The 21,996-nt window shown below is 48.8% G+C and overlaps 1 protein-coding gene across 2 annotated transcripts; it reads left to right on the top strand.

Moving 5' to 3' along the window:
- Positions 1-12,751: 12,751 nt before the first annotated feature.
- Positions 12,752-21,344, top strand: LOC115777055 (V-type proton ATPase subunit B, brain isoform-like). Of its 2 annotated transcripts, XM_030724873.1 has the most exons (14): positions 12,752-12,962; positions 13,679-13,734; positions 15,240-15,338; positions 15,432-15,525; positions 15,625-15,702; positions 16,108-16,247; positions 16,327-16,428; positions 17,422-17,519; positions 17,804-17,927; positions 18,004-18,154; positions 18,229-18,311; positions 18,561-18,665; positions 18,753-18,882; positions 20,438-21,344. In XM_030724873.1, the coding sequence occupies exons 1-14, from the start codon at positions 12,752-12,754 to the stop codon at positions 20,572-20,574; spliced, it is 1,608 nt and encodes a 535-aa protein (XP_030580733.1). In that variant the 3' UTR covers positions 20,575-21,344. The 2 variants fall into 2 exon arrangements, with proteins under 2 accessions (XP_030580733.1, XP_030580735.1); XM_030724875.1 differs by lacking the exon at positions 15,625-15,702 and having other exon boundaries at positions 12,760-12,962.
- The last annotated feature ends 652 nt before the right edge of the window (positions 21,345-21,996 follow it).

Below are 21,996 nucleotides of genomic sequence, written 5' to 3'. Positions count from 1 at the left end.
AGAGTTTTATTTTGAAGGCCAGCGGGCTCCATTTCTGGTTTGTGCTGCAGTTTTTACAGTTTCACTACTAAATATTGCAGAATATTTGCAGGCAACCAAAGCAATCACTCAGAGGTTTGTGACAACCAGTTAGGGAATTAGCATTTTTCCCAGGGTTTTTCTCACTGGTTGCCAGGGAGGTCACTGACCGGTCTGGGACTTGAGCAATCATTGTCCCAGCAACCTCCAGCAACCAGTGAGGAAACACTCTTTTTGGACATTTCAGAGGAAACAGTTTGTGTATCAGCTGTAAACATGTTGATTTCTGCTGTGAGCGTTTAACATGGGAGTCAATGGTAAGTGAATCTGAGGTAAATGCTCAGTGTTATTTACATTTCTCCTTCATAGGTTCATCTCTCATCAGTGGACACGTGTGGATCAGGCTGTGGATTAGTCTCCAGCTGTGGAGCCAGGTACAAACCTCTGGCTCCACAGCTGGAAGAACCACAGACTGGCAGATGCAGCCTGCAGACCCCGGCCACCGTCATGTTCTTCTGCTGGAAGTTGAACTTGTGCTGGAGAAGCAGCGCAGTGATCGGTTCTGGTTCTCGAACGGCAGAACCGGCTCCACCCGCGCGTGGCGTGTGTGAAGACACCTTAGGAGGGTTTGGAGTGCAGTGCTGGATGAGGAGAGAAAATAACATGTCATCAGCAGAGCTGAAAACCTGATTATTGTTTCCAGCCTGTCTGACTGTGCTGATGAAGTAGTACAGGAGGCATGTACTTTTCCCCGGCCCGGCACAAAGAAACACATAAACACACTCATTACTTCTCCCACTTGCAACTCAATTGTGGTCCCCTGTGGAGAGCAGCATGGTGGCAATTAGGCTGTATTGCCCTGCTGCCCTCCCCTCTGTGTCTTTTTGTTTGCTTTCTCCCCATTTTAAGGCCCTCTTTGTTCAGCCCGGCCCCCACAGATGACATTCATGCATGATGAGATTACAGCAGCTCTGCAGCTCCGAGGATCTGCTGGAGTCACATCAGGGAAGACAAAACTGCCTGAGAGACACGTTCTGTGCTCAAACAGTCTCTTCTTTATTTGGCACAAAAACAGCACAGTCACTTTATTACTGTTAGATTACAGACAAAGAGCAGCTGGGACCAGTAACAGGTTCTTCATGCTAGAGTCTGAGGAGAGTTTAGCAATGCATGCTGGGATTTTTCCTTCTGTAGTTCATTAAAATGGCCACTGCTGGATGTTGATGCTGAGCATGGACAGAGTTTCTGATGATGAGCTCGGTGTGAGTCTGCACACTTTATCACAGCTGTGTCTGCACATGGAGAAAGATGCCTGAAAAGGGGAGGAGCTAAATCAGACAAAGGATGAGCCGAGGCCCAGAATCAATCAAAGAAGGCTTATTTTGAGGGGTGAATCATGCAAAGCTGATGTTAATAATAAATAACCATCCTAATAATTTCATCCCTGTATACACATTATCCTGTGTGGTGGAGTCAGCTGATGTAATATGGAGCTGGAGATGAGCCCACTGTAAAGTCTGAGGTTATTATGAGACACTAACGCTCTACTCTGGGAATCAGACATCAAACAGGGGTGGGGCATCCGATCCTAACGCCTCCTAAGCATCTCTCCTTTGGAGCTTTTCCACCTCCCTAACTGGGAGGAGAGCCGCAGGTTGGCCCAGAAGAGAAAATATACATCACATTTGTCCTGGAAAATGTTTCTGACGCTGCCACCTAACTTCAGATGGGTGGAGGAAAATGGGCAGCATATCTGACCTACTCCAACGCTGTGCTGTCACACCCTCAGGGCCTCGGGGTCCGCCGTTCCTCATCATGGCCTGAATTTGGGGGGGTTTCTGTTTTAGTAGTTTCTTCTGACTGTGCTTTCAGTGAATTCTCCTGTCCCCGTCAGACCAGGGTTCATTTTGACAGCAAATTTTGATTTAGTTTTAGTCATAATTTAGTCATCCGAATAGTTTGTTTTAGTCTAGTTTTAGTTGACGAAATTATAAGAATATAGTCGACTAAAATATAAAGGGTGTAAAATGTAAATGCTTTTTCTGCAGTTCCCTTGAATTAGTCATTATACACACTTACACAAAATTAAACATTTATTCAAAGTTATGGAATATTATTAATAATATTAACATTAGTGTTTCACCTGCTTCCCACACACCTGATCATTAACACCACCTTACTGAGATAATCCGAGCGTTTTACAGCAGGACGCTCTGAAAGGTACAGGGCAGTGTTCAGGACTAAGATTATAAAGGCTAATCCACCGCGGTGTGGAGATTTTCTCTAAACACAAACTGGGAAAAACACTTTACCCTGCATGACATTAAAATGCTGACCTTTGCATGGAGATCTGGGTGACTGGTTTACAGATGTCGTTTAAGATTTGTCGTGTTTTTACCCGAGATAGTCGCCCCACATGGTTTACACATCGTTTTGTTTGTCACAACGTCAAAGGACAAATGTGTCCATACATCGGCTCTTCTCTTTCTCCCTGCTGACATTGGTTACATCACTTAGTTCTATCGGTAGCAACGACCAATCACAGGCTAGTTTGGTCTTCCCGGGTTTAGAGCAAATTTGTGCAACTGTGCATTTGATTGGATGTTTTCCTAACTTGTCCGCCCTGTCACAAAATTAAATCAGTTCTGATTGGATTTCGTCCCCGCCAAACATTTTCGTCTTATTTTTATTCGTTGACTAAAGTGTCAATTAATTTCATCATCGTTTTTATCATTTTAGGTAGTTTTTATTTAGTTATCTTCATGAAAAAAAGGGTCGTTGACGAAAACTATGACGAAAATATTTCATCACCAAAATTAACACTGTGTCAGACATCCGAGCCCGACCGAGCTCTGATCTTCAGATTGGGTCCCTGCTATGAAGGCTCCACCGTCCTCAGCGTCTGAGGCAGCGCTTCTGCTGCTGTCACAGGAAATGATGCGGCTCTCCAAGGCCGGCTCGTTAAATGTGCCTCTGTCCGTTACTTTCTCTGCCTGTCTGCTTCCAGCTGTCTGACAGAGCGGGCCACATTTCATCCTTCCGCTCACACACTCCACTTCCTTGGAAACAAAAGAGGGATTTCCTCCTCTCCGAGCCGCTCTCAAATCTCAGCACACACCCACGAACGTATGCGAGCCAGACGTATGTGTTTGGTGCCGGTCGTCGGGGTCACCGTGCGGCCTACAGTGGGAGGCAGACTCTGTGGTTACGACTGAACAGAGGTATGTGCCACCCCCACCCCCCCGGGGGGCTCTGCAGAGCTCTGGGGAACAGGATCATCACGGTCTGGAACTGATCCAGAGACTGAAGCCCCTCTGTAATCCCCTACTGCTGATGCACACAGCTGCTCATGCATGTTTCAGCTGCTTCAGCCAAACTTCAGCATTTTTACATCTCACTCTGCCTGACAGGCAGCAGGCCGAACCCTGCAGGCCCAGGAATGAGCCGTGAACCTTACAGGGTTTCAGGTCCCTAACCCCTCTTCCTGCTGGTAACGGTGGAGATGAAACTGGAGACCTGGGTGTATCCTTCCCTCTCCAGATGTGCTCACACTCGCTCACTTCTTACTCAGACAAAGAGGACTTTTAGAAAGAGAAAAGCTCCAGACTGTTAGAGCTGCAGGCTGCAGGCCCAGTGAAGGTGGTGAGATTAGCTCCTCTGCAGCACATGAAGAACAGCAGCCTCTGCTCTGAAGAGAGAACTGCAGTGGAATAAAACCTCTTTGTTCCTCCTACTGCTGTCTCTGTTTTAAAGTGAATCTCTGGAAGGGCTTCACCACTTCCTGTAAACATCTGCACCGCCTCCTGCCGAGGCCTCACAGTGAATTCCACTGTTTTACTAGTTTCAGTGTTGAGGTGGGAGCCCATAAACTCCCAATAACAGAGAAACAGAGCTTAAGTTTCAGAGGACTCGCATTCACACCTGTGGAAGACAGCAGCCCACTGCTGGAGGTGGATGACTTTCCCAGTTCTCTTTTCAGGCAGAGGCTCCGCCCACCTGCTGTTCAAAGCTTGTGTTTGTGAGGGGCAGCCAATCAGAAGAAGGTTTATTTAAAGAGGGAGGAGCTTGTTTTAAAGACCAGGAAGAGACAAAGAAGGATTATTTTGAGCTGCTCTGGTGGTGTCCCAGAATCAAGCTGTGGATGAACTGCTGCTGCAGCTACTGCATTTACATCAATAATAAAATCTATTCAGACACGTGCGCTCAGACGGGGCAGTGAGAGACACGTTTCAGGGGTCGGACTTTTAGAGTCTAAATATGAATGTTGTTCAGAGATGAAGTCATACTTCTGCTGTTGCTCGGACTCGTCAGTGACCATCATTGATCTCGAAGGTCAAATGTTTAATTTAGGAAGTTTCAGTCTGTGCGAGGGCTGAAAAATACAGAAGTGAAAATGGCCTGACAAAGGTCAAAGACGTGGAATTTGGTGGTGAAAATATATTTTCCTAAACTTTGACCATCATTAACAGCAGAATAATGGAGCAGCTCTGCGTGATTCACAGCTCAGCATAGTCCTTCTTTATCTGATACTGAGCCTCGCTGCAGCCCTCACTTCATCCCATCTAATACTGTTCTAGCTCCTCCCCCTTTAGGGCAACTTTCTTCTGATTGGCTCCCCCTCACAACCAGAAGGTTTGAGCACACATGCACACGTGTCTTCATGAGGTCGACAACGGCGAGCAGGAACCAGATGTAGGAAACATAGATGTGGGTTAGACAGTGTGCTCTGTGCAAGGTCTGCATCTGATGTTATTATCTCACTTCCTGCTGCCTGAGAGGACCATATAAGGGATATCCCCTCTGTGTGACATCATACAGAGCCAAGAGTAGAAAAAAGACCTGCACCTGAGTGTTTGTCTCAGAGGGAGCATGTTAAAAACATCTGCAGAACAGCAGAACCAGCAGGTGTACCCAGTTCATCACTCAGTCGGACCAGTCCTGCTGCTACTGACATCATCTGGGTCCTAATGCCCGCTCCAGTCCATCCACACCTATTCCAGCTGCCTCTCAGGTGGAGACAGGACCCTGTGTGAACATTATGGATCCCCATATTGGGAGCGCTTCATCTTATAACATGAATCCAAAAATGTTTGATCCTCTGCACTCCTCACAGTCTACAATTAATGGTAAATGGTAAATGGACTAGTTCTTATATAGTGCTTTTCTACTCAGTCAGAGCACTCAAAGCGCTTATACAACACGTTTTTTACATTTACCCATGCACACCCATTCATACAAGCACTTCCATGTTAACTAAGCTAAGTGCTTTTTTAATTATATAACATCCACACACATTCACACTCCGACGGAACGGTCGGAGAGCAACTTGGGGTTAAGTATCTTGCCCAAGGATACATTGGCATGTAGCCTGGAGTAGTCAGGAATCGAACCCCTGACCTTCCGATCAGTAGGTGACCTGCTCTACCTACTGAGCTACAGCCACCCCCACTGAGCTACAGCCACCCCCAGTTCTGTACATCACTACAGAACTTTCCCAAACCACACATTACAGTAATAATTACCAAGAGAGCAGCAGGAAGCAGACCTCAGAGACCCTCTGTTCTCGTCTCCATCCACTGACACCTCCATCACTCCCTGCAACTTCAAACTCTTGCTTATGAATGTCAGATCATCAGCAAAAAGACTTCTTCCTGAAAGCTGGCCTGATGACACAGAGCTGCCTGAAGCATCAGAATGCAGTTCGAACACCACACCCACGCAAACAGGACGGGTGGAGGGATCACTGTGCACCGATCAGCCACATCACTCTGACCACCTGCCTCATATTGTGGTGGTCCCCTTTTGATTCCCAAACAGCCCTGACCCATCGAGGCATGGACTCTAGCAGACCCTGAAGATGTGCTGTGGTATCTGCACCAAGATGTTACCAACAGGTCCTTTAAGTCCTGGAGGCTGTGAGGTGGGCCTCCACGATCGGACCGGTTTATCCAGCGCATCCCACAGACGCTGGATCGGACTGAGATCTGGGAATTTGGAGGCCACCTCAACACCTCAGAGTCGTTGTTGGTCTGCAGCCTCACACACAACAAACTGATGTTCTGTGTGTTCTGACTCCTTTGCATCGGAACCGGCATGGGCTTGTTCTGCAGTTTGAGCTGGAGCAGCTCCCCACGTGCATCAGTGAGCGTTGGCTGTCCGTGACCCTGTCGCTGCACCACCATTCCTTCCCTGGACCGCTCTGATAGATACTGACCCCTACAGACCAGGAGCCCCCCACAGGAGCTGCAGTTTGGAGATGATCTGACTCACAGTTTGGCCTCAGACTTGCTCAGATCTTCACGCTGCATCAACATCAGCTTTGAGGATAAATAACAGGAGCCATGATGCAGCGATGGTCAGTGTTATTGAGCTGTCAGTGCTCACCTGATCGGGGAATCTCACCCAGACTGAGACATGACTTCCTGGAAGAAACTTTTTCCAAAAGTACAGCAAAGTGAGAGTGTTTTATTATCTCCGGTGATTTCAACCTAACATTGATTTGATTTTAAACAGCATATGATGGAGCCGCCCTGCAACAGGTCACATGCTTGATTAGCTGACTCATTGCTGACTCATCAGTGGCAGCACAGCTCACACAGTCATCAGTGAACATCACAGACTGTGCGCGGTCCTCCTGAAACACCTGGAGAACCTGTGAGCAGGTGAAGCTGCAGAAACACTGAGGAGAGAAAATACAAACAAATAAACAAACACATTCATTTTGAGATCTCTAAAAATGAACTGCAGCTCCCAGCTCATCAGCAACACTCTGCTTCTTTCACCTGTCGATAATCTGCTCAGTCCCTCCAAAAACACTCAGTTTGTTCCAGTAAAAAGGCTGCTCATGAGTTTATAATATCAGAGGTCATATCTGAGTCATTCAGGCCCAATCACTGCTCAGCGTCCTCCCCTGTGACCCAGAGACTGGAAGAAGTTCTTCATGAGTGAAAGTCTCTTTGCTCAACCCCACCAAACTGTTCATATCTCACTGTCGTATAAATCATTTCATAAATACTCTCAGCAGCTCTCTGCAGGCGGCTTTTTCTCTGCTGCAATCACAGCTCAATAATAATAAGTTAGATCCTCTGGTATTTAATAATTATAGAATTATTTCTAATTTATCAGCAAAATATTTGAAAATTCTTTGAATGAGTGCCTTTGATTTCACAGTGTTTATGATCAGGACCAATCAGTGTCCAGAGCCAATCAGAGTGCACAAACAGCTCTCTCTGATGTCATCAGGGACCCGTCTCACTGCTGCGTCCACACTGTGAATCGTCGCAGGCTTCATCAGGTGGGTAACAGCTCAGGCTCCTGATTGGCTGTGTCTCTGTGTTCAGTATGTTCAGTTTGCATGAATGAACTGTGCCATATACATAAGATTTCATGTGTTACAGAAACATCTCCATCCTGTTCATATCTGCAGCTTTTTAAATTCAGAGCACATTCCCACCGCCTCCCTCCAGAGTCTGGGGGTACGCGGGGCTGTGAGCAGGCGTCATCAACCATCAACCATCTTCACATCAAACTGAAGCAGAACGTGAGAAGGTCCTGCAGCCACGCAGAGGAGGAGATCCGGGCCTCAGAGATCTTCAGTGGCCTCATTCCAGCCCAGAAACAGAGGAAATGGGACCCTGTTAGAGCTCACTGTCCTCCCTCTGGGTGAGAGCTGAGCTGCAGTTACTCCAAAGGTCAGAAAACGTGTTTCTGAAAGTGGTCATTTAGAGTCCTCAGACGTCACGCTGAGCAGCATTAACACAGACAGCATGTGTGTGCGTCTGTGAATGAGATGGCTGACGAGTGAGGTCATCGACAGCTGGACGGAGAGGAGGAAGACAGCTGCCGGTGGAGGCTCTCGCTGCACCTGGAGCTCAGCATTAACGTGGGCCACACTGCACATGACCCACAGGCTGCTCTGCTCTCCGGGCTCCTCTGGATAGCCAATCAGCCCGTCCTGCGGGAGCCTGGGTTACGCTCCCCGATGGCTGCGGTCATGCTTGAGGTCGGGGGTTAGAGTCATGGCAAATAACTTTTAAATGACGGTAACAGCAAGTTCAGGTTGTTGTTTGACTGTGGGCCTGCTCAGCTCTCAGTGAGCGTGTGCAGGAGCACACTTCCTCTTCCTCCACAGAGCACACAACTGTATATAAAGGATGGCCTCGGACACCACCCGCTGGTTTTGGGTGCATTTTGAAGCCTCAGCGTTTTCCATAAAAATGTTGATTTCTCTTTCAGAAGAGACCATCCACATCTGACCACAGTCTGCATCCACAGACTGTACAGAGCGTCACACAGACACAGCCAGTTAAAATCCCAGAATTTCACTCGGCAAAACTGGAGCTCCGCCTTCTTGGACGCTCTGTTAGTGCAGTAAATTCAGCTGCTCACTTCCTCACAGGGAAGTCCCAGTCTGCTGCACATCATGAACTCCAGGCTGGGAGAAGGTGAACAGAAAGATAAGGGAGCGCTGGGTTCCTCAACCGCCACGCAGAAGCTGACCAATCAGAAGAGGCCGTGACGGGAGAGGAAGCAGCTTGTTTCACAGAGGATGAACTGAGTCCGATACAAAGGAGGATTATTTTAAATTGTAACTCATGCAAAGCTGCTCTGGTGGAGTCCACAGATGAGATTGGGTCAGCTGGATAGAAAGGTCCTCTGAGTGAGAGCAGCGAGCTTTCAGATCTGTTTTTCAGCACCAAACGAAGCACTGGGCTCTTTGGGGTCTGCTTCAGGTCCCAGTACTCCCACCGACACAAACCACGAACTGCTCACGTCTTCCCTGCAGCCGGCGCTCAGTCACCGGCTCACTGAAGCTTTACGAGGTGATAACAGCTCAACCCCACCCCCCGGCACCGATCCCCCCCGAAAACACACACGCAAGTAAACAATGCTGCTACAAATGATCCATAAATCCCAGTTTAAACTGGAACACTGCTCCGAGGTATTAATCTGATTTTCAAAAGAACACACTGTGCGTCTGTGTGTGTGTGTGTGTGTGTGTGTGTGTGTGTGTGTGTGTGTGTGTGCGTCTGTGTGTGTGTGTGTCTGTCCTGTGAGGAAATGAATGGGTGATTGATGGGCTGAATAGCAAATTGCCTCCTGGGGCCATAAGCTCCCTCCCCCGTCACTCCATCCTCTTCAAACCCCCCCGCTCTGCTCCTATCTGCAGTCAAAAGTACCACCAGCAGCCTTCCTCACACTCATGTCTTCCTCACACACTCCTCACCGTCATGTCACTAACACTTCCTGATCCTCACTGGGGGGGACTCTGCAGCTCAGATCTGGAGCCTGTGGGCTGCAGAGTGTTTGAACCCTGAGCTGTCTGTGGACAGAGCTGCTGACTGCTGAACAGTTCACAATAAAACCTGCAGATGAGTCGAGACCCTCATCCAGCACGGGAAAGTCGATGCTTAATGAGAGGAAGGTCAAAGGAACAGTTATCTCAGACTACAGAGCAACACAAGCTTTGCTGCTGCAGATGATCCTGCAGGGTTTGCTTCATGGATGCATCTGGACACTGAGATTTCAGCTCTGACTGCTGAGGTGAGTGAATTTATCTGCAGGTCCTGTGTGTTGTTCTGTGTTCTCCAAACTGCAGTTCCTCTGGTGTCCAGCAGAGGCGCCACAGTGAGTCAGTCCCCATGTTAAATAAACATGTTTAGAGCTGATCCAGAGTCTGCTTTGGTCTCTGTGGATGATTTCCTCTTTATAACAGCTGTACGGGGGAGGATGATTCTGACTTTAGGTGGAGGAAGAGGAACGAGCTGTGACAGCCTTTTCATGAGGACTCAGCAGCTTTTAATGAAGGGAAGGAAAACAGTCCTGCATGCAGTCACTTCTGTCTTATTACTCAGCGCCTGTTTTAAAGATGTCATGTGACACGTTGGCGAGGTGATGCATCATCTCTGGGATGATGTCAGCTGGCTGCCTTCTAGAGGTCTCATGCAGCTTCTGAGAGTTTGTCAGGCAGCCCGAGGCTGCAGTCAGTCCAGCTAATGAGCAGAAGTCCTCCATCATTCGACCTCTGACCCCGCATCATCCCTGCAGGCTGCAGAGCTGAAAGGACAGATTCTCCTGCTTCATTTCTATTGGACACGTGAATCAGACGGGTCGCTGTGTCAAAGCACTCAGACATATTTTGGAGATACAAAGTCATCAGTGGTCTGTTCTGTGTGGCCCAGGCTGCTGCAGGAAGCAGCTCCTGTTGGTTAATAATTATTAATGTCTCAACAATAAGGGAACAGGAAACATTTGCTGCTTCTCTGTGGAACCTCCTGCAGCCTCTGTCTCAATCAGCTGTTAAATGATGCTCAGTGAGCTCTGTGTGTGTGAACGTTCAGAGTCCATGACACACACTTGCAGCACAGCAGCACACACCTGGCTCACAGTCATCTGTGACAACTGTACATTTTCATTAGTGGCCTTTTTGCCACCACAGACCGGCTCCTGCATAAAGGAAACACACACACACACACTCTGACCTGCTGCCCCAAGAGACCTGTATACATCCGCCACCTAAAATAGTCCCAGCAGCTGCACGTCTCCTCCTCCTTTGTTCAGTCGGATGTCCAGAGAGCAGCTTTTTCAGGAAGCTGTGCTCACACATGCTCAGTGGGCACCGGCGGGTTCAGGCTCAGAGACACACAGGGTGGGCAGCAGAGGAAGTGATGAGGCCGGTGGTTTGATTCTGCACACAGGATCTGCTGACAGCAACAGGTCAGCAGATCAGGCCTCATCACTTATGTTCAGACTCCCCCTGGTGGTCAAACATCTGCATGAGGAGTCAGATCCATGAGGCTGTAATTCCTGAGCAGAATTCCAAACTTCCTGGAGTGAAGCTTCACCCACATGCAGACTGTTTGATTCCACAGCACTGTGGACACTGTGTCTCTGAACTCTTACAGGCTGCACATGCAAACAAACCCTGAGCAGCTTCACCGTCCGCTGACCCCAGTGTTTGGGCTCCAAGAGGGAGAAACCATACACCCCGATGAAGAAGGTCTGCACGCGTTAGGAAAAAATACAAATATTTTAGCTTCTTGTTGCAGCGCCACCTTTAGGCAGTCACACAGTTAGTTTGTTAGCTGTCTCACCTGAGCGATGCAAGGAGATGGTGATCAGACGCTCCGCCTCTCTGTGAAGAAGTAAGGCTGCTGTCTGTGTGTGTGTGTGTGTGTGTGTGTGCTGTCACTGCTGAAACAAACTCATTCTATCACTGCCTGTAGCTGCACCAGTGACCCTAAAGAGCCTAAACTGAAGAATCACATTTAGAGGTAGAAAGTTGAAGAACTGTTACTACATTCAGAGACAAAAAAATAAATTTACATTAAATACATTATAATATGATGATTTTGGGGAATTTTAGATGAAAATATCATATTATTATAAACTTTGTCAAACACTGGAAATCACAGTGTTTTTATTTGCGTTTAACTGGCAGAAATGTAGATTTTGATAATAATAATAATAATATTATTATTATTATTTGTCTGATAGGACATTCTCTGTTAGGACCAGCAAATTCACTTCCACCATTGCGTCCCTAAATTGTGGGGTCCCACAGGGTTCAGTCCTGGGTCCATTATTATTTTCTTTTTATATGCTCCCTTTAGCTGGCATCATTCAGTCTTTTAAGGTGATTTCTTACCATTTATATGCTGATGATATTCAGCTGTATATGTCTTTTAAGCCCCAGCAGCTGGATAGGTTGTCCACCCTAGTCCAGTGTTTAACCCGGATCAGTGAGTGGCTCTCTAATAATTACCTTGTTTTAAATGCCAATAAGACTGAGACTATGATTATAGCTCCTCCTGAGCTATATATAAAAGTCAGTCAGACTCTTGCCTCTTTTTGTCCCACCACTAAGTCCAGCATCCATAATCTTGGAGTAATATTTGATTCCTCTTTGAGCTTTGACTCACATGTAAAAGCTCTGTCTCGTTCCTGCTTCTTTCATTTAGGAAACATCTCTAAGTTAAGACATATGGTCTCCAAGGCTGATCTGGAAAAAATTATTCATGTATTTGTGTCTTCGCGTTTAGATTATTGCAATGCCCTGTTTACTGGCTTGGACAAATCATCTCTTTCACGTCTCCAAGCAATACAAAACGCTGCAGCCAGATTATTAACAAATTATAGCAAGCAAGCTCACATTACTCTGATTTTACGTTCCTTACATTGGCTCCCAATCGATTTTAGGGTCCAATTTAAAATTCTCGTTTTCACATACAGAGCATTAAATGGCCAGGCTCCAGATTATATTTCCCAGCTTCTCATGAAATATACTGCTTCTCGCTGTCTTCGTTCGCAGGCTCAGAATTTGTTAGTTGTTCCCCGCACACGACTAAAGACTGGGGGGGGGGGGGGGGGGGGGGGGGGGGGGGGGGGCAGAGCCTTTCAGTCAGTGGCACCAAGGCTGTGGAACAGTCTACCTCTACATCTACGCTCAGCTGACTCTGTGGATTCTTTTAAAAAGCAGTTAAAAACTTTCCTTTTTAAAATAGCCTTCTATTGAGCACTAAATAAATAAAATTTACTTACTTACTCACTATTATAATAATAATAATAATAATTATTATTATTATTATTGATATTATTTATAATATTAATAATAATAACATTATTATTACTACTACTAATAATAATAATTATTCTGTTATTCTGGCATCACTGAGCTTCCAAACCTCCTGCTCGCAGCTCGCATCTTTTCTGATGCAGCTGGTGTTTCCTGCGCATGCGCCGCGGCTGTCACGACTCAGACGCTGCTGCTGCGGGAAACATGGCGATGAAGGCGCTCAGAGGGATGGTGAACGGGGCCATGAGCGAGCTGTCCTCGGCCGTCAGCGGGAACAGGCCGCCGGCCGCCGCTCCGACCTCCGCCGCCGCCGCCTCCCGGGAGCACGTGATGGCCGTGAAACGGGATTACATCTCCCAGCCGCGCCTCAGTGAGTCCGCGTCAGGCTGCCTGATAGAGGTGATGCTGCCGTTAGAGCTGAGCAGGCTGAGTCATCTTCAGAGACAGGAGCCGGGGGATGAGGACAGGATGGAGGCTGATCGCTCTGATCGATCCTCCTGTCAGAGGGCTGCCGATCAGATATGGTCGATATTACATACCGACCATATCAGGGGTATCCCTCTCTGTGACGTCATGCAGATCTGAGAGTAGAAAAAATGTGATGCCGCTCACAGTGATCACTCAGCAGGAAATAAGGCATCTTTAATGGGGTTAAGGGTCACCTGTTCCTCCTGCACAGGTGAACATCTGTGTGCTGCTGAGGAGCCGCTCCTTCAGGATGATCTGTGTTCCAGTGTGGGAGTTAAAGGGCTCAGAGGCCTTTAGAGGCGTGCACCTGTTAAACTCCAGATATTGCCCACATATTTTTCTGCTAAAGAGTCCAGCACTCCTTATTTCCTGTTGGGCTGCCCTTCATGCAGGGCTGTGCTGATGGTGTGGTCTGACTGCCTGCAGGTGGAAGGCTCTGGGCTTACCTGAGAGATACCTGAGACCAGCTGCAGGTGTGGGGGTGCTGTGCAGCCTCAGCTGGCTCACTTGCAGAAACCTGCAGGAGTGCAGCTCAGCCTCAGATGTTTTATTGCTGCTTCATTATTTTCTTTCCACGCTGCTTTCCTCTGTTAACTCGACGTGTTTCTGCCTCCTCAGCCTATAAAACTGTGTCTGGAGTCAACGGGCCGCTGGTGATTCTGGACCAGGTGAAGGTAAGAAGAACCTCCTCCTGTCCAAAGCAGGGAGGGGCATCTGTCACATCTCTGACTCAAAATCCAAGCTGACCTGAGACAGGATCCCAGGAATGTCCATGCATGCCACAGATCCTGCTTTCAGAGCTTTCTGTCAGGATATTTATGTGAGAGTGAAGCTGTGAGACCTGCTGTGATGGTTTGGAGCCGGTGGCTCTGACACAGAGACAGGAGGCTGAGCTGGACACGCTGAGATCTTCACTGGGAGTGAGTAGGATGGATAGCAGTAGAAATTAGTCCATCAGAGGGACAGCTCAGAGTCAGAGAGGCTGAGATGGTTTGGACGTGCAGAGGAGGGAGGGTGGATGGAGCTGCAGGCAGGAGGAACAGATGAAGACCTCAGAGAAGGTTCATGGATGAAGGAGGACGTGCAGAGGGTCAGAGCGACAGAGGAGGATGCTGGGAGGTGGAGGTAGATGATCTGCTGTGGTGCCCCCTAAAGGGAGCAGCCAGAATTGAAGTCCATCGTACAGAGAAGATTTAATGAGCTGAGCTCAGAAATTACCACACAGGGACCAGAATTTTTAAATCTCTGTACCCTGACACCGATATGGAAAAGTTATTGTTAAAAGCTGATGATTCAGTCTCCATCCCAACCACGAAAGATCCAAACCTCTGCACACAGATATGTTTAAACACCTTCAAAAGCTCCAACTTACAACTCATACATACAAAGCTCTGCACAGAACTGCCTGTACAAGACAAAGGATGCTCAGACACATGCAGCCACAGTGCAGGCAGCTGTGCTCAGAGTTACGTGCACGCTGTGCGCTCCGTACGCCTGTTCAGAGGTTCTGGCAGAGGACGGGGTTAAAATTAAAATGACTTAAAATGATCTTTTGGAGCTTTTGGCTGTGTATTTGTGCAGGTTTGTTTCCCCTGTGTTTAAAGTGACAGCTGGATCTCAGGCAGAGCTTCCTAACAGCTGCTGTAAGCGTAACCAGGCAGACACCACGATTGTTCCAGTCATGTTAGCGTCCCATCACGGAGACAGCAACCAATCACAGGCCAAGCTGAGTTCATACAGAGTCCTCTGACCTCACTGCAGCATCCACCTCTCCTTCACTTTGATGCTGACTGTAAAAGCAGCACCTCTCTCCATGATGTGATTTGATTGGCTGGCAGCAGTTCTGGAGCATTTGAATTGCTGAGGGTGCTGAAGCATCAGTCAGGTGTTTCAGCTGCTGCATGTCTTTCCTTTCTTTTAGCTGAAGCACAGTTTTGCTGTCAGCATCCAGCTGGCTGCAGGTGACCTGTTGGTGACCGCGGTCGCTACTTGGTGGAGAAGTTTGTAACTGTGAGGCCTAAAAGTGTGGAGGAGGATTCTGGTTTCAGAATCCAAACCTTTATTAGTTCACCTGCAGGTGTTTGGAGGCCAGATGTTTGGGGCTGTGAAGCTGCCCTGGTGTGTAAAGGATCATCCGGGCACGTTTTGTAACTCTCGTGATCTTCTCTCTCGTCCACAGTTCCCGCGGTACGCAGAGATCGTCCATCTCACGCTGCCAGATGGAACCAAGAGGAGCGGGCAGGTGCTGGAGGTCACCGGCTCCAAAGCTGTGGTGCAGGTATTTAACCGGCCCGCTGGCGGTCTGAAACATCGTAGGTGCTGCTGGAAGGTTCACGCTGAAGCTTTTCTGTCTCCGCTCTGCCCTCTGCAGGTGTTTGAGGGGACCGCGGGCATCGATGCCAAGAAGACCAGCTGTGAGTTCACAGGAGACATCTTACGGACGCCGGTCTCAGAGGACATGCTGGGTACGTCACATGGCACAAAGTCAGACGGCGAGCGCCGCCGGCTGTTAATGTGTGCTGTGGTACCCGGACGCTCGGTGAGGTGTGTTTGTGTGCTTGCAGGCCGCGTGTTCAATGGATCGGGTAAACCCATCGACAGAGGACCCGCGGTCCTGGCCGAGGACTTCTTGGACATCATGGGTACATTTCCGCTGTTCACTGGTGGGGACTCAGATCTGCTGTGGCTGCAGGCGGGACGCCGCTGAAGCTGATTGGTGCAGCAGGCTGCTGTAAACGAGCGCCAAACTCACAGCCTCCGTTTTCACATTAAACGGCTGTGTTACCATGGGAACCCTGTGACCTGCGTCAGGGTCACGGGGTTAACGTGATGTCGCTGTGTGAGAAGATCAAACACAGCAGCAAACACTGGTTGATGATTAATATCTGCTGCAGTGGCTGTGATGAAGTGTGCGTGCTCTCTCAGGTGTGTAAATGTCTGTGTGTGTGTGTGTGTGTGTGTGTGTGTGTGTGTGTGTGTGTGTGTGTGTGCGTGTAAATGTGTGTGTGTGTGTGTGTGTGTGTGCGTGTGCGTGTGCGTCTCCTCAGGACAGCCGATAAACCCTCAGTGCCGTATTTACCCCGAGGAGATGATCCAGACCGGCATATCTGCCATCGATGGCATGAACAGCATCGCCAGAGGGCAGAAGATACCCATCTTCTCTGCTGCAGGGCTGCCGCACAACGAGGTACCCGCCCTCCGACTGCTTCGTGAAACACAGCAGCTCCTTTCACTCAGACTCCGTCCTCATCCTCGTTCTTCCTCAGATCGCGGCTCAGATCTGTCGGCAGGCCGGTTTGGTGAAGAAGTCCAAGGACGTGATGGACTACAGCGAGGACAACTTCGCCATCGTATTTGCAGCCATGGGGGTGAGAACTTCTTCTACATCAGAAAACTCTGAATATGAGATGTTGTTAAAGCCTCGGCTCCTTCATGCTCTCAGCATCCAAACTCAGAGCTCATATTTCAGGTGATTATCATTAAAGCGTTATGTGACCACCAGCAGTACCATTACAACTCTGAGGTCATCGTGTCCTCTGAAAGCATCATCCACTTCCTGACCCCCACCAACAGCCTACAGAGGAGGGTTTGAGAGGGGCATCATCTCAGAGGTCTCAGTAGGAGATCAGCTCGCGCCTCGCTGTAGCAGCTTCATGTGAACTTCTGGAGCTTCTGCAGGTTCACAGACAGGTGGAGACCATCAGAGGCTGAAGGAGCTCTCACAAAGATTCAGACACTTTTGGAGGAGCTCAGCGAGTCTGAAGAGGAAGCTGCTGCTGTCCTTTCCAAAGCCGATGTGTCAGCGTACGCCTGAATGTGGATCGCATCATCTCGACTTCATCATCCATCCATCAGCAGCTCCATCCTGATACTGCCAACCTCAGGCTGAGGGTCAAATAACCTGCTTTCAGTTCCTTCTTCAGTCAGAACGTTTGAAAGCTGCCAGGTGATGAAGAGGTTCATGCACAGTCTGGAACGTCCTGTCAAACTGCAGGTCGGGGAGCTGAGTTCCTCACGAGGTTCCTGTTCTCCTGAAGATGTTCCTGCTCTGGAACTCGTAACTTTTCAGCAGTTTCTTTGACGGATTTGGTGACTCTGTGAAAGTTGCTTGCTTACAGTTTGCCTTCACCGCCTCAGTGGGGCTAATGTCAGAGAAATGATTTACATGATGAATATGTTAGTGTGAGAAGCTGGCTGCTGTAGTCTGCACTCACCGAGCACCAGGCTGCTCCCTGTGTCCCAGCACTGCACATCATTCACTGATAGGTTTGTCCAGGCAGAGTTTCAGGGCTCACTCAGAGTTGACGGCACGTCACCGGTGCGCTAACGGGACTGACGGTTTGTCTTTTCTCCGCCCTCAGGTCAACATGGAGACAGCCAGGTTCTTTAAGTCGGACTTTGAGGAGAACGGCTCCATGGACAACGTCTGTTTGTTCCTCAACCTGGCCAACGACCCAACGTACGCCATGTCATAAAGAAAAGGTTCAAACAGAAGTAGAGGCTGAGTTTTACCTGTCACAGCAGACAGGTAACCTTACAGTGGGGACCAGGGCAGTCAGGAGATTCACCTCCACAAGCTCAAGAAATAGAAATTTCTGTTTCATTTGCAGATTTTGTGACAGGAAGTGTGAAGTTCAGTGAAGTAGGAACATTTACTCGGACAGGTGTCACCCCCAGAGTTTCAGAGCTTTAATGTTAACAGGTGCGAGTCTTCCCTGCAGTTATTCGCCTTCTTGGTTGCAGGATCGAGCGAATCATCACGCCTCGTTTGGCTCTGACTGCGGCCGAGTACCTGGCCTATCAGTGTGAGAAGCACGTGCTCGTCATCCTCACCGATATGAGCTCCTACGCAGAGGCTCTCCGAGAGGTCAGCCGCTACCCCAGCGCACTGGTTCTGAAATTACTGCAGCAAATGGATTATATGTTTACCCCCCCGCTTTCAGGTGTCTGCAGCCAGAGAGGAGGTGCCGGGCCGCCGAGGTTTCCCCGGCTACATGTACACCGATCTGGCCACCATCTACGAGAGAGCCGGCAGAGTGGAAGGACGGAGCGGCTCCATCACCCAGATCCCCATCCTCACCATGCCCAATGACGGTACTCATATGAACGCACGGCTCACAGAGGAACCGCGAGGGCCTCGTTTTTACAGCTGATCTCGTTTCTCTCAGACATCACTCATCCCATCCCTGACCTGACTGGTTACATCACCGAGGGACAGATCTACGTGGACAGACAGCTCCACAACAGACAGGTAAGAAAGCACAGCCTGTGGGCCTGCAGCACCTGTCTCTGCTTTGATTAAACTCTGCAGCTCATTCTGTTTCCTGTCAGTGCTGCACAGCAAATATGGAGGACTGCGATTATAGGAAATGAATTCATTCAGCATTCAGCAGATCGGCGTCCACGTGATGTCATCACTGCGGACACTGATGAGATCAGAGCCATCACGTGGACGCCGATCTGTCCTCTCTAACCTGTCTTCCTCTCCTCCTGCGCTCAGATCTATCCTCCCATCAACGTGCTGCCGTCTCTCTCCCGTCTCATGAAGTCTGCCATCGGGGAGGGGATGACCCGCAGAGACCACTCTGACGTCTCCAACCAGCTCGTACGTACAAACCTGCTTCATGTTGCACATACTGGTCTGCTTATTCTGACTGTGTGTGTGTGTGTGTGTGTGTGTGTGTGTGTGCAGTATGCGTGCTATGCTATAGGGAAGGACGTCCAGGCCATGAAGGCGGTGGTGGGAGAGGAGGCTCTGACGGCTGATGACCTGCTGTACCTGGAGTTCCTCACCAAGTTTGAGAAAAACTTCATCTCCCAAGGTGCAGTTGGACTCAGCGTTTAGTTTCTGTTTGTTCACCTTTAGCCTGAGTTAGCTTTCAGTTAGCTTCACAACTCCTAGAACCCCAGTCAGAGATAACGGGTATCACAGAATCAGAATCAATTTATTGTCATTACATGAAACATGTAACGAAAAGAAGTTCCAGAACAGCGATTCAAAACAACAATCAATCAGAGATCAGCGTCTGCGGCGCTGCTGGTTAAGAGGGAAACACAGCAAACAGGACAGGTGAGGAAAAAAATCATCTCACATTTTGCCCAGTGGGGGGCACAGTATGAGGTTTGGGGGGGGGGGGGGGGGGGGGGGGGGGGGTCGAGCTACTGTGGGGCTTACTTAGTTTTGATAAGAGGTGGAATGATATCAGTTCAAACAGGTCAGAAGAGGGGACAGCGGGGAGGGCGTAGAGCAGGGGTAGGGAACTCCAGGCCTCGAGAACCAGTGTCCTGCAGGTTTTAGATGTGTTCCTGAGCCAACACACCTGAATCACATATAGAAGTCATTAGCAGGACTCTGGAGAACTTGACTGCATACTGAGGAGGTAATTCAGTCATTTGATTCAGGCGTGTCGGATCAGGGACACATCTAAAACCTGCAGGACACCGGCTCTCGAGGCCTGGAGTTCCCTACCCCTGGCGTAGAGCATCTTCCAGGAGAAGAATGAGGTAACTGGCCATCCAAGGCCGTCAGGGAGCCAAATTCCTGATTCTACGACTTGTTTTGGTACAGGCTGTAATTTGCTGACAGCCTTCAGTCTTTCTGGCACCTCTCAATGGTGAAAAACCCAATCATCTGAATTTCGTGGTTCGTTCCTTCGCCGTGCAGAAACAGATACGTCTCCAAGATCTAATCCCTCCGAATCAGCTCCAGATATACTAAGTCTGAGTATGTGTATATATATATGTATATGCCACATCCTCAATTGACAGTACAGCCAGGTATGTCACTTGGACAAGAGGAAAGAGGGTTCTCCTTTCCCCAACCTCCTCATGGTGAAAATTTGATCACACAACAGTGTTGAGAGACCAGCTGACCAGATCCATAATTATAATTTCCAGTTGGGAGCTGTGTGAAGAAAAGGCTCTAAAGCAGCAAAGCAGGGGAAAAAGGACGGGTTGGGGAGAGAAGAGAAATGCGTCCGTCTCCGCCGAGGGTTATCGGCGTTCTCTCGGAGCCGGGCTCTCTGAGTGCGCTCACAGGTGATGTCATCAGATGATGGTAAAGAACATAAAAACAGTAAATAAGCTGAGATCTGGTGATTTAGCACACGGAGCACCAAATTACAACAAAAAGTCGCCTCAAGGTGCTTCATACTGTAAAGATCCTACAATGATGCAGGGGAAAGCCAGCAGTCACACAGCCTGCACGAGCTCAGACTTTGGTGCTGTCTGCATTTTCTCCATCATGAACACCAAGTCTTACAAGCAAACAAAGATGTTCAGGAACTTGAACTGCTGCAAAAATCAAAGCGTGAAACCCTGAAAACACCTAAAACCATAAAGTCAGCGTGCTTACCTGTACCTGTGTTTGATCCTCAGGTGCCTACGAGAACCGGAGCGTGTTTGAGACTCTGGACATCGGCTGGCAGCTCATGAGGATCTTCCCCAAAGAGATGCTGAAGAGGATCCCTCAGAGCACCTTGGCCGAGTTTTACCCCCGAGAGGCCAAACACTAACCCCCCCGCGCACACACACACACACACACACACACACACACACACACACATACACACACACACACGCACACACACACACACACAGCTTCCATTCTCAGTGGGATCTCTGCGTTCATACAGTGTAGTGTTGTGATGCTGTGACGTCCTCACACTTGTGACTTTGTGGCCTTGACTTCAAAGCTTCCTGCTTCGACTCAGAGAGACTCGAGTTTGTGTCTGTGCTCAGAGTGAGAGGGAGGAACCTGTCCACGTATTCAGTGTGTGAGTCTTCATGAGGATGATGATGAGGACGATGCTTTCTTTAAACCCTGCTCAGAGCTTTCAGTTTAATGTCAGAGGCTACTGTATGATCAGGTCAGCGTTTGTGGAGGTGATGCTCCTGCAGAAGGACCTGCACAGAGCCCGCGTGCTCATTAGGCCTCCATAGGGGCTTCATGACCACACTTCCTGTCCCGTTCTGTCCCGAGCTTCACATTTCCACCCGTCAGGCCGGCCGCAGGCCGAGGGATGATGACACGTGTGAGGGTGCTGTGAGGTTCTCGTGGTTCCTTTAGATTCTTGGTGTTTGCTGCTCTTTCCTTCTCGTGGCAGAAGCTCAGAGTGATGATGAGTCTGTGTGCTCTGTGTACATGTTTGCTTCAGCCTTAAATATCTCTGAATTGTGTCTTTGTGTTGCAACAGTGTGCGCTGGATGTACAAACTGCATGATCGCTGAATGTTTCCTGTTGGTGCCTCTACTGTTGTATGAAATAAAAGCCGCTGTGTCATCATTCCTGAGCAGTTGTGTTTAATATCAGCTAAATATAAACAGAGTTATGGATATGTGGGTAACAAGTGTTTAATGTGAGAGAGCCTGAGATTCTGCACGGGGAGGGGGTCGGCTGGAGGGGTGGCTGACACACTGGACGACGTCTGCTTCCAGAAAGAGACCAGGTGAGCTGAAATGGACAGGTGCATCTGAAGATGGATAAAACCACACCTACACCTGCTTAAAAACAAACAAACAAACAAACAAACAAACAAACAAACATCCTCCTCAAACTTCATCACGTTAAAACTTTAACTGATCAAACAGGGACACGTGGAGGGAGACTTCCACTTTCCTGCACTGAAGGAAAATTGGACTCACCTTCATTACAGCTTGTTTTTGTGTTCATGTCCTGCTGTGTGTTTCCTTTTAGTCACTGTTTAGTTCAGTATTTTGTATTGTTTGAAAGCTGCTGTGTTCTTTCTGTTTTTAGTTTATTTGCATTGAGGAAGTTTTGCTGTTGGACCCTTTCTGAGCCCAGTGACCTGCTGCAGCAGAGCCAGCACAGAGCAAACCCACATTCAGTCTGAAGGCAGTAATGAGGCTCCGCGTTCACAGGGTTACACGTTTACCTCACAAGTACAGATCGCTGGGTCAATCCCGGGAGGAAACAC

This window comes from Archocentrus centrarchus, unplaced genomic scaffold (assembly GCF_007364275.1).
Source record: "Archocentrus centrarchus isolate MPI-CPG fArcCen1 unplaced genomic scaffold, fArcCen1 scaffold_42_ctg1, whole genome shotgun sequence".
NCBI classification, from domain to species: domain Eukaryota; kingdom Metazoa; phylum Chordata; class Actinopteri; order Cichliformes; family Cichlidae; genus Archocentrus; species Archocentrus centrarchus.
Note: the sequence above shows the minus strand (reverse complement) of the source record. Positions and strands in the feature narration are given on the sequence as shown.